This window comes from Nicotiana tabacum, chromosome 11 (genome assembly GCF_000715075.1).
Source record: "Nicotiana tabacum cultivar K326 chromosome 11, ASM71507v2, whole genome shotgun sequence".
Classification (NCBI taxonomy): Eukaryota; Viridiplantae; Streptophyta; class Magnoliopsida; order Solanales; family Solanaceae; genus Nicotiana; species Nicotiana tabacum.
In genome coordinates this window covers 102,857,581-102,870,939 of record NC_134090.1, presented here as the reverse complement: position 1 = coordinate 102,870,939, position 13,359 = coordinate 102,857,581, and the positions used below count along the sequence as shown (strand labels likewise).

General features: G+C 34.7%; 1 protein-coding gene and 1 long non-coding RNA gene across 2 annotated transcripts; one reads left to right on the top strand and one right to left on the bottom strand.

Annotated features, from left to right (window-relative positions):
* The first annotated feature begins 556 nt into the window (after positions 1-556).
* On the top strand, positions 557-2,353 carry LOC142166545 (uncharacterized). Its single transcript, XR_012696958.1, has 3 exons — positions 557-606; positions 939-1,006; positions 2,031-2,353. It is a non-coding gene; the product is annotated as an uncharacterized LOC142166545 (long non-coding RNA).
* Positions 2,354-2,522: 169 nt separating this feature from the next.
* On the bottom strand, positions 2,523-3,284 carry LOC142165957 (uncharacterized). The gene has a single exon (XM_075224350.1). It carries the CDS (start codon positions 3,282-3,284, stop codon positions 2,523-2,525), a length of 762 nt encoding a protein of 253 aa, XP_075080451.1.
* Positions 3,285-13,359: the final 10,075 nt, after the last annotated feature.

The following is a 13,359-nucleotide window of genomic DNA, read 5'->3' as shown; positions in this document are numbered from 1 at the left end:
TCGGGAGTGTTTCGGAGGTGTCTCGAAGTGATTTCGGACTTAGGAAAAATTGCAGAAAATTCTGCTGTGCCCAGAAAATTTTAGGTGCGAGTAGTCCAGTTTGGAAGTTCATATCTTGTAATCTATAAGAAATCCGAAAAAGTGCAAAACACGAAAGTTGTAACCCATACATTCTAGTTTTCGGAAAGTTAAACCATTCGCGATTTGGATATCATCTCAGAAAGTTACGATGGATCGAAAAGGGCTGCTGGAGCAATTTCGGCAGAATTTACGATGCACTTTAGAAGCTCATATCTCGGGATATATAAAGAGTTATATGGTGTACAACCTATCAAATTAAAGATCTTTGAGTCTAGTTTCTAAATCTTCAAACCGTTTGTCATTTGGATATTAATACAAGACGTTATGGGTGTTTAAACAGAAGGTGTCCGACAAGGAACAATTTTAATAGGATGTACAACTTGTATAGCACAAGTGCAAGGTACAACTCGACGAAGCACAGATAGATTCTTTTATACACAGATTTAGCTCACTTTTCTTCATTTCTTCAAAGTATGGACGATTTTTGGGGAGCTTCAAGAGGGGATTTTCATCATAAATGTGAAGGTAAGTTATCCCCACCTATTTTGAGTTAAGTACATCAATTATGTATGGATTTGAGCATGAAAATTGTAGAAAAATTGAGGATTTAGGCCTAGGGATTTGAAAATAAGATTTGGTGATTTGAGGGGTCAAATGAACTCCGATTTTGGTAAATTTTATATGTACGGACTCGTGGCGAGACGAGGAATCCGGTGATCTGACTTTCGTAATTTTTCGAGAAGTGGGCCCAGGGCTCGGGTTTTGCAAATTTCGTGATTTTCGATATTTTTCGAGTCTTTTCGATTGAGTTATATTCCCTTAGCCTATTGTAATATATTCCTTGTGGTTTTGGCAAGATTCAATGCGCGAGGAGGTCGATTCGAAAGGAAAGGGCATCGCGGAGTAGACTTTTGGCCATTTTGAGGTGAGTAATAGATGTAAATGCTGTTCTGAGGGTTTGAAACCCCGTACTTTCACATCGTAACGCTATATTGAGGCATGACACGCACTCCATGGCAAGTGCGGGGTCGGATACTATTGGGGATTGTGACTTGGTCCATCCCGTGTGATGTTTATACTATACTGGTGATTGATACACATACTTCATTGATATTTCTGGGCTTGATGCCATGTTTGGGGCCTTGTGCCGATTTGTAAAATCCTTAGAGGATTGATATTACTGCTTAGCATGATTTGCATATCATTTAATTTCAGTCCAAGGTTTTAAATGCTGTTTTGCAAACTCAGCCATAATTCTAAGTGTTGAAAACTTAAATGATATTTTTAAATGTATTCCGGGCTGGGAACTTCTGTTTTGTAAATGCCCAAGGGGCTTATTATATTATTTTCTGGACTAATTATAAAGTGACTTGAAACATTGGTAACAATGACACTGTGTAATATACTTGAAACAGTGGTAACAATGACACTATGTGATATACTTGAAACAATGGTAACAATGACACTATGTGATATACTTGAAACAGTGGTAATAATGACACTCTGTGATATACTTGAAATAGTGGTAACAATGACACTGAATGATATACTTGAACAGTGGTAACAATGACACTGTATGATATAAATTGGTCAGGTAACAATGGCTGACCGGTCAGGTAACAATGACTGACCAAGATATTGCGCTTGGGCTGTAGGAGCCCCTCCGGAGTCTGTACACACCCCCAGTGAGCGTCGTCGATGATAAATAAATATGGATGGCTCGGGCTGCACGCCGTAGTGGGTACTGGAATGTACCATCATATGCATTGCATTGCATTCATGTATTTGTATTTATAGTGGTGTTTTGCTGCTCAGTTCCATATGTTGCTGTATATTCGGATTGTAGCTTACTTTGTGTATTTACTGGACTTTCTTATCTTCGGACTGTAGTTACTTTTATTACTCACTGGGTCGGAGTACTCACTTTACTCCCTGCACCTTGTGTGCAGATCTAGGGCAGTCTCAGGCTCAGTAGATCCAGTTGATCAGCAGATCCAGCCTCTGGGAGTATCGATGTAGCTGCACGGTATTCGCAGCCATTGATCTTCTCCCTCCTATCCTATCTCTTTATTTCTGCATTATCAGACTTTGGATATACCGTGTATTAGGATGATATTCTGTATTCTAGAGGCTCAGATTCGTGACACCGGGTCCTAGTGAGATTATATTGTGCATTTTGTTAAAATCTTCAGTACTTTAATCTTGCTTAATTGATATTTTTTTCCGCTATTTTTGATAAATTGGGTTAAGTGTTGAATAATGGTCGGGCTTGCCTAGTAGTGTGCTGGGCGCCATCACGACCGGGATTTGGGTCGCGACATAATGTCAAGTTTCATCACCAGTCTAAAAAATTAGCAAAAACCACAATCATTTTCCAGCAAAAATAACAGTCAGATTCCAGCACCAACTTCAAAAACAGCAGTACAATTCCAGCAGCAGCTTCAAAAAACAACAGAATTCCAACACCAGCTTTCATGTATATTAAAAGCCTTAATAAGTCCTTTTTGTTTGTCTGACATAAAGGTCCAACCAGTCTCATGTATATTCAAATCAGCCGCCAAATGATTCAAAAACCAAGCCCATGTATCTTTGTTTTCCTTTTCTACAATTGCATAGGCAACAGGGAATATGTTGTTGTTACCATCCATGCCAACTGCAGATAACAATTGAGTCCCATACATTGGACCCTTCAACCAACACCCGTCCACCCCTACTATTTTTCTACAACCCGCTCCAAAGCCAAGCTTGCATGCAGCAAAACAAATATATAGTCTCTGAAATCTCTGTGGCTCATTGGGAATCTCGTTATCAATGAACTTCGTGTAAACTGTGCTGCCTGGATTTGTCCTATCAATTTCATTGAAATAATCCCACATCATTTTATATTGATCTTTAATGTCACCATCAATTAATGCAATAGCCTTCATCTTAGCTCTTTTAGCTTGAGATAACGTTACTTGAGCTCTTAGTTCAACGCTTACTCTATCCCTAAATTCAGCCACTTTCCAGTCCCGATTTGATCCAATTTCTTTGAGGTATCTTCTTGCAATGATAGATGATGTGATCGTTCTATTTTCATGATGCCACTCCTTACAAGTATGTATGGGATTGTAAGTTTTAATCTGAAAAGCCTTGTCTCTTTGCATTCTAGAAGCCATGATTATCCATTTGCACTCTGGATGATGTATGCAACATGCCTCCATTCTTACACTATCGTTTCCTACTCCACTGGATATACTTTCCATTCTTAATCTCATGAGTTGCTACAACATTCTTAAATTCTTGCTTTGTCCCAAAGGTATATTCTAAACCTAATACTGGGTTATCTCCATCGGTCTTTGGATTAAACTTAGGAAAGTTGAAACTTTCAGTTTTAGAATCACTATCCAAACTCTGCACGTCTTCAGAATCAACACAATCAGGATCCCCTTCTATATCAACCATCTTTCTTTTTATTTCGTCGCTAAGGAGCTCCCTCTCTTCCAAAATGCTTTGGTTCCTCTTCTCATGTGTATCAACCAACACATCATCTGATAAATCAGCTTCTGAATCACTAAAATCACCACAAGATGAATTTTCACACATAAGTTGATGCTTGTTATTTTCTTTAATATTTGATTGAATTACTGAATCCACTTTGTCAATTTGAAAATAAGAGTCCAAGTGTTCAAAGTATATCTCAAGCACATTGTCCTTTTGGATGCTTTTACCAACTGCAGAGGCTTCAAAATCTGTAGAGATTAACTTCTCTACTACCAGGCCTTTCACACTTACGCCAAAAAGTTATTGAATCACTCAAATAACCACATATCTCTGCCATCTTCTTAAAGTCAGCAATATTCAATTCTGCGGCATTTACATAATCAATGTAATCTATATTTCCTCCAACATAGTGCTTCTCTGGTATACGCTTCATAATTCCCCCATGATATATTTTCATAGTGACAAACGAAGCCTCGGTTATCGAATCTGAAATTACAAATAGTAAATTTCATAAGGTGTTGTTGCAGACAAGAATAATACAAAATAGTTGTTTGTCGAAAACGAAAAAACAGAATTAACAACAGTTCTTTTAGCAAGGGTAGAGAAATACAAAAAGGTTTAACAAAATCAAGATGAGAAACGCAATGCTCATACTGTAACAATAAAATTCTTCAATATGAAAATTGAGAGGAAACTCTCACCATAAAAATGAGGTGATTCTCTTCCACTGTTGCGCATTAAGAGCATTGTTACTTCCTAATAATTGATTCTGCTACAAATGCGATTAAGGATAGGTATGATTTGCGATCGGAGTTTTGGCTCCAACAGGGCTTGGTATTATAACTCTCTTCGCAAGAAAGGAAGACGGAGAGACAAAGTACCTATTCGTTTGGAGGGAAAATAAATCATGTAACATGCACGTGAGTTGAGTCCCGTTAAAAAACTAACGGTGTTTAGGGTTGTGATTAAAAGTGCACAACTTTGTTAAAGAAAAATGACTATTAGTGCACCATGTTAAAATGTATTATTTTAAGTCTAAAGCTGTAGATGATGTATGATTTTGGGCTTTTCCTCCAAAATGAAGTATGAAACATAGTTACTATGCAAGTAATAAACGTAACCTTAATAGGGAAATTTGTCCAAGATAGGTCTTCAAACTTGTTAATCCACAAAGGCATTTGTATTCTCATTTCACATTGTATGAAACATCTTTGATATATATGCAGAAGTTAGTGAACGTATTGCATCCTGTCTCCAATGTCAAGCTAAATTATTCAAACCTGATTAAAGCTTGTCCTTGTACCTCCATCGGCAATGCAACATGTGGAAACACCATTGCAAAAACTTCAAGGAACCCAAAATGAAACCTACCAGATCTATGATATAGCGGCAAAGCACACCTTCAAGTAGTCCTTCACATTAGCGGCAATGTAGCTAATGATGTGTATCACATGAACATTCAACCGGCTTGCAAGATGCAATTCCCATAGCACTTTCGTAAACTTCAAAGATGGAGTGAAGTTATCATAATCACAATTTCTGACCACCTATGTAGAATCCCAGGTTTCCAAAATTTTACAAAGCTTGAAGAGTACTACTACAAACTCTGGTAAATCTGCACCCTATTAACAGACATATTAATTCCCTCCATAAAGTATAGTGTTTCTTTAATTTCTTCCATAGCTCGCAAAAATCAATGGAGGGCAGTGCATATATAGTAGATATTTTTCAGTCTGGCCACAACTGGAGCTATCCACCATTTAATGATCACTTGACGTAGTGTTAAGCGTTCAAAAGACATACCTACAGAAGAAAAGAAATATGATCAAGGCGATATTTGATCTTTAAAATGTCCAACATGTGTTAATTATTGGTTTTATAACTAATTGAGTTGTGTGTGATGATTTAGGATGTTTGGAGTGCAAAAATATAAAATAAAAAAAAGGTGTTCCCCAACCTAGGAAAAAAGAGTATTTGGTTCATCCTTGGCAGTGAAGTGGGGAGAAGGTATCCATCTTAGCATCCGCACCTGGGTGCAACAAAGATGTGGGAACAGAGGGTCGACGCGAAGCATCTACCCCAGCAACCGATGCTGAGAAGATCAAGCTGAGGCGGATACGAAGCATCCACCCTAGAATCAATTCCTGAAGCTGAGTCGAAAAAGGAAAAGGAAAACATTGGTCCAAGACTTTTGTACGCAATATATAAGTCAAAAACACCTCTTTTAGGTCATCTAACACACGGATGAAGCGGTGGAAAGCCATCATAGAGTTTGGAAACCACAAAGTTCATCTTGAGTTCTTACTTTTTCTTTCTTTTATTGATTTTTATATAATCTTGGGAATTATTTGAGATTGCTACCATGGCATGGCTAAACTCATTTGTTCGGGGGTTATGTGTACTACATGAATGTTGACATTTGAAGTTTAAATTGACGAATTTGATTTTATCATATTAAATTATTTATTTAATCTTATTCTTAATTATTTTGCTGCGTAGCTAACAGTGAAATACCATTTACGAATCTAGAGCTGAACTCGAAACACTACTAGAAATTCGGAAAAAAGCGACCACAAAAAGCGACTAAAGTTGGTCGCTTATGGCCCAAAAAGCGACCAAACACGCCTGGTAGCTATATTGATGGTCCCTTTTATTTAGCGACTATATTGATGGTCCCTTTTATTTAGTAACCAACTTTGGTCTCTAAGCTAAAAGGGCCAAATATTCTGATTTTGACTTTAGTGACCAACTTTGGTCGCTATATTAATTTAATAATATAAATTTGGCGACCAAAGTTGGTCTCTACATATGAAATACGTTGTTTTTAATTTATCATTAATCATTAGAAAGCGACCAACTTTGGTCTCTAATCCAAATATTATATTTTAAAATCTGGACAATAGAGACCAAAGTTGGTCGTTAAATTCAAGAATTTAATTTTTTTGTAAAGATAAGCGACCAACATTGGTCGCTATATTTCCAGAAATTGTATTTCTTAAATAGAAATTTGGGCAGGTAGCGACCAAGGTTGGTCGCTATTGCCCAAAAATTATTTTTTTTATAGTGAAACGCGACCAAATAGAGACCAAAGTTGGTCGCTTTTCTTGGTATATTTTTGGCAGAAACTGCCTGTTTTGGCAGCTACACCACCTGCCAGCTTACCAAACATCCTATGCAGGCATTTTATGCCAGCAACAATAACAACAACAACTAAAAGCAACAATCAATAGAACTAACACATTAAGCTAACAAAACTAAGTTAACGCTTATTACAAGCCCATTCGAACTAAAAAGAACTAACACAATAGAACTAAGTTTTTTTGTCTAGTTCAAAGTATATAAAGTACTCAAGGAGTGTTCTTTCAGCATCCTCGTCCGAAAGTTGGATTGCCTCGCCCGATTCATTAGGTGGTTGACTGCGTATGAATTCCCCCACGTCAGCTGCATGTGAAGCGAACCTATATGAAAAATTATATATATTGAATTAGTATTTCAAAATTTATATAAAAGTAAATCAAAATACTTAATGAAAAGTAAAAAACTTACATGTATATAGTCGAGGCTCGACCCTCCTTTCTGAATCAGTCTCTTTCTTCTTCTTTACAATACGAGTTTCATTGAATAGCTCATCTTGCTTCATTGGCATCATAAAGCTGTCTGGTGGCTTTGGTGATTATCCTCGTGGTACTATTACTCGGGATGAACTTGGATACAGAGGATAACTTGGATACAGTACCTGACAGGGTGTGTCTTTGATCAATTGTTGATCTCTATAGTTACAATGATAATGAGAAGGCAACGACATGTATTTCAAAATAGTGATGGTGTAGGTAGGATTTTAACATTTCCTAAGTAGATAAAAGAGGTTATAGAGGAATTCTCTACTTCACTTTCCAAGAGGAAAAGAAGTTTGATTGATAGTGACAATGTTGATGAAGACGGAATGTTTTCCGTTGGTCGTGGCAGTTCCCATAAAGCGGGGATCATAAGACTCTATGATGACAAAAATTATAGGAAGTTTTGTTCTAAACTTTCTTCCAAGTCTGATCCGTACAAGCTTAATGTGATATTGGTGATATTTCTTTGGATTCAGATAATGATTTGACCGACAAAAGTATGGAAATGCTCTTAAAAAGAATTAAAAGTAAAACGTTTTTCTTGGTAGAGAAGGATGCTGAAAAGATTTTACCTTTAATTCTTTTTAAGAGTATTTCCATACTTTTGTCGGTCAAATCATTGTCTGAATACGAAGAAATATCACCAATATCACATTAAGCTTGTACGGATCAGACTTGAAAGAAAATTTAGAACAAAACTTCCTATAATCTCTGTCATCATAGAGTTTTATGATCCCCCTTTTATGGGAACTACCATGACCAACGAAACACATTCCGTCTTCACCAACCTTGTCACTCTCAATTAAACTTCTTTTCCTCATGGAAAATGAAGTACAAAATTACTCTATAAGCTCTTCTTTTATCTACTTAGGAAATACTAAATTCCTACCTACACCATCACTATTTGAAACACTTGCCATTGCCTTCTCATCATCATTGTCGCTAATGAGAAGAACAATTAAAGGCACACTTTGTCAGGTACTGTGTCTTAGTTATTCTTGGTGGAAGTTTAATTGGAGCTCGGGAAGAGGCTATTTTCGGGAGATTTTCAGAGAAAACAACGGGGTAAGTGTTCTTAACTTAATTTTGATTAGATTACCCGAATCTATTACTAGTTTTGATACTAAATCTGTGAATTTAGTTTGAAGAGTTTGAAAACTCTCTCGGATAGATTTGAGGATTTGAGGGTCAAAATTTTATCAAAATTTAGTAATTTTGGTATGGTTAGACTCGTGGTTGGATGAGGTTTCATATTCCGTAATTTTTGTCGGGTTCCGAGACGTGGGCCCCACTGGCAAATTTTTAGTGCAATTTCGGATTTTAATGGAAAATGTAGAATTTCATATGGAATTAATTCCTATAATTTTTATTGATTGAATTGAATTGTTTATGACTAGATTTGAGAATTTCGGGCACGAATTCGCGAGGCAAAGACTTGTTGGAATTTTGAATTGGTTGCAAAGCGAGGTAAGTGTTTGGTCTAACCTTAGCTTGAGGGATTAGGAATTGTGTCTTATTTGTTACATGTTAATTGTGGAGTACAACGTATAGGCATGGTGACGAGTATCTATACGTTGGTGTCAAGCATGCCCGTGAGTCTTATACTTTGATTAACCTGACTCTGTTTCGTAGTGTATATGCTCTATATGATAATTTCTATTAAGGAATATGACTTGTGGAGGTATTATTGTTTTGATGTTGTTTCCCTTGCCGAAATATTATTGTTTTGATGTTGTTCCCTTGCCGGGATGTTATTGTTTTGATGATGTTTCCCTTGCTGGGATATTATTGTTTTGATGTTGTTTCCCTTGCCGGGATATTATTGTTTTGATGTTGTTTCCTTTGTCGGGATTTGATTGTTGTACTATTGTTCCCTTGCTGGGATTGAATTGTTGAACATTATAGAGCATTGGCTCAAGTTAAGAATTGAATTGTTGAACATTATAGAGCATTGGCTCAAATTGTGATATTTTTTATTTTGCCTTGCCCAAATTGCTTTGTGATTGTTGCTTGGGTGAGGAAGAGCGATAAATCACGAAGGGTGATGCCGTGCACATTTATATTATTCATATGGTGAGGAAAGAGTGTTAAAGCACGAAGGGTGATGCCGTGCCGCACGATGTACAATTCCGTGCAGTTTATATTGATTCTTGTGGTGAGGATGAGAGTAAAAGTACGAAGGGTGATGCCGTGCAGATTATATTGATTTATATGGTGAGGACGAGAGTAAAAGCACGAATGGTGATGCTGTGCACTTGTCCTTTATTTTCCTGATTCTTGTTGATAATTGAATTATGGCTTTCCTTATATTCCTTTATTGGTTTCTTGTTAATACCTGATATTATTGACTTCCTTGCCTGGATTGCTTTGTGAATGTTGCTTGGGTGAGGAAGAGTGTAAAGCACGAAGGGTGATGCCGTGTATGGTGAGGAAGAGTGTAAAGCACGAAGGGTGATGCCGTGTATGGTGAGGACGAGAGTAAAAGCACGAAGGGTGATGCCGTGCACTTTCTATTTGTTGTGTTTTTTTTGTTATTAACATTTCAAGTGTATTGACTGTTTAGAGTTCTTTACTGTGTTGTGATACCTTGTGTTGTAAGCCATATTATTTTCAATATCTCGCCGCATTTATATAAAGCTTTCAATACTTAAATTTTCAACAATTATACTTTAATTAAAAAGGGTATTTTCTTTATTCAGACGATTTCAAAAAATAACTTCATCTTTTCTTGTTTATTTTCTAGTTGGGTTGGAAGTTGTACTCTACTTTATATTAAGTAAATGAGGCTCTTTGAACATTTTTAATTGTATTGGGTTATGGACCCTATGAATTGAGTACCATGAGAATATTGTTGCGAAATGTGAGACGGAGACATGTGGGCACAAGGTGCCGAGAAAAATATGATGATTTTTATTAATGACAGATTATGATATAGGCACGAGGTACCAGAGAAAATATTATGGTTTTATTTAATAGCACGTGAGTTGTCCGTGCGATTGTGATATAAATATGGGCACGAAATATCGTGAAAAATATGAAAGTGGGTTGAGACCTATATTAATTATGATTATGAAATGAGGTGTGACAAGATGACCTTTACTCGAAAGAATTATATTCGAAAGATGCTTATTTGAAAGAGATTTATTTGAAGGAAATATATTCAAAAGATATTTATTGAAAAGCATATTATCTTAAAGATTATTACTTGAAGGATTTATAGGTGAAAGATTTATATTTGAAGGACTTGATTAGATGATTGCACTTGTATTTATTAATTGTTGAGAAACATTTATGGTATTCTTGTTACCTGCTTTTTATATCATTGGTTGATCATTGTTGCCATCATCGGTACCTGCTTCGTATTATTTTTGTACGCTACATTGCACAGGCTTATTTGGAAGTCTGGTCCTAGCCTCGTCACTACTTCACCGAGGTTAGGCTAGGCACTTACCAGCACATGGGGTCGGTTGTGCTGATACTACACTTCTGTACATTTTTGTGTACATATCCAGGTATTTGATCGAAAGTAGCTATTCGTTGCGGTGGAGACTCAAGGTAAACCTGCTGCAGCGTTCGTAGTCCTCATAGTCACCTTCAATTGTACTTATTTCCATTTGTTCCCTTTGTTTCGGAATAGTGATGTAATTATGTTGTATGACTACTCCTAGAAAGGCTTATGACTTGTACTGCCAGTTTTGGGAATTGTAAATTGTTTAGATTCATATCATACGAGTTTAAACATAAACTAAAAGTTCAAGTCATATCCTAAAGGTTCAATACATATGCTAAAGGTTCAATTTATTTCCTAAAAGTTCAACTCATATCCTAAAAGTTTCAATTCATATCCTAAAAATTCAACTCATATCCTAAAATTTCAATTTATATCCTACAAGTTCAATTCACAAGAACAAAACCTAAAAACTAAAAGTTATATTCATATCCTACGAGTTTAAACATATCCTAAAAGTTCAAGTCATATCCTAAAGGTTCAATACATATGCTAAAGGTTCAATTTATTTCCTAAAAGTTCAACTCATATCCTAAAAGTTTCAATTCATATCCTAAAAATTCAACTCATATCCTAAAATTTCAATTTATATCCTACAAGTTCAATTCACAAGAACAAAATCTAAAAACTAAAAGTTATATTCATATCCTACGAGTTTAAACATATCCTAAAAGTTCAAGTCATATCCTAAAGGTTCAATACATATGCTAAAGGTTCAATTTATTTCCTAAAAGTTCAACTCATATCCTAAAAGTTTCAATTCATATCCTAAAAATTCAACTCATATCCTAAAATTTCAATTTATATCCTACAAGTTCAATTCACAAGAACAAAACCTAAAAACTAAAAGTTATATTCATATCCTACGAGTTTAAACATATCCTAAAAGTTCAAGTCGTATCCTAAAGGTTCAATACATATGCTAAAGGTTCAATTTATTTCCTAAAAGTTCAACTCATATCCTAAAAGTTTCAATTCATATCCTAAAAATTCAACTCATATCCTAAAATTTCAATTTATATCCTACAAGTTCAATTCACAAGAACAAAACCTAAAAACTAAAAGTTATATTCATATCCTACGAGTTTAAACATAAACGAAAAGTTCAAGTCATATCCTAAAGGTTCAATACATATGCTAAAAGTTCAATTTATTTCCTAAAAGTTCAACTCATATCCTAAAAGTTTCAATTCATATCCTAAAAATTCAACTCATATCCTAAAATTTCAATTTATATCCTACAAGTTCAATTCACAAGAACAAAACCTAAAAACTAAAAGTTATATTCATATCCTACGAGTTTAAACATAAACTAAAAGTTCAAGTCATATCCTAAAGGTTCAATACATATGCTAAAGGTTCAATTTATTTCCTAAAAGTTCAACTCATATCCTAAAAGTTTCAATTCATATCCTAAAAATTCAACTCATATCCTAAAATTTAAATTTATATCCTACAAGTTCAATTCACAAGAACAAAACCTAAAAACTAAAAGTTTTATTCATATCCTACGAGTTTAAACATAAACTAAAAGTTCAAGTCATATCCTAAAGGTTCAATACATATGCTAAAGGTTCAATTTATTTCCTAAAAGTTCAACTCATATCCTAAAAGTTTCAATTCATATCCTAAAAATTCAACTCATATCCTAAAATTTCAATTTATATCCTACAAGTTCAATTCACAAGAACAAAACCTAAAAACTAAAAGTTATATTCATATCCTACGAGTTTAAACATAAACTAAAAGTTATGATTATATCCTAAAAATTCAACCCATACCCTAAACCCTAGATTTCTATAAATCCTAGATTTCTATAAAATGTTAAATAAAGTTAAATACAATGTTAAATAAAATGTTAACATTTCTATAAAAACTAGAATTTTATAAAATGTTAAATAATGATAAATACAACCTAAACCCTAGGTTTCTATAAAATACAATGTTAAATAATCAATTGAAACACTAGTCATTTGAAACTAATTCATAGCTAATAAACTAAACATTATAAGCTTACACAAAAGATATAAATTGTAATTCTAACCTAGAATTTTTAGGAGGTGGAGAAGGAGAGAGACGCAGCAGCGGCAGAGGCGACGACGACGGGGCGGCGGCAGCTGGGCGGTGATCGTTGGTGGCGTGGGTGGGGCCTCTGGTGCTGGGAGTTGGAAGAGGGGGGGGGGTTTGAGTGTGAGAGAGAAAAGAGAGATTTTGGGAAATCTTTAGAAAGAATGGGAGGGGATCCCGGTTTTGACAGTCTGGAATTAAAAATAGCGATCACAGTTGGTCGCAATTTTGGTAGGTAAATCAGTTTTGAATTTTTAGAAATAGCGACCAAAGTTGGTCGCTATTTCTAAAAAAATTATATTACTCTTAATTCAATTTAAAATTATATATATATATATATATATATATATATATATATATATATATATATATATATATATATATATATATATATATATATATATATATATATAATACAATTTAAAATTATGTACATATGTAGTATAAATTTAGGATTTTAATTCTATTTAAGCTATATATATATATATATTCGATATAATACTACCTAATACACTTATACTTAGTGCATAGTATATATATATATATTATATATATATATATATATATATATATATATATATATATATATAAGCTATATTCGAT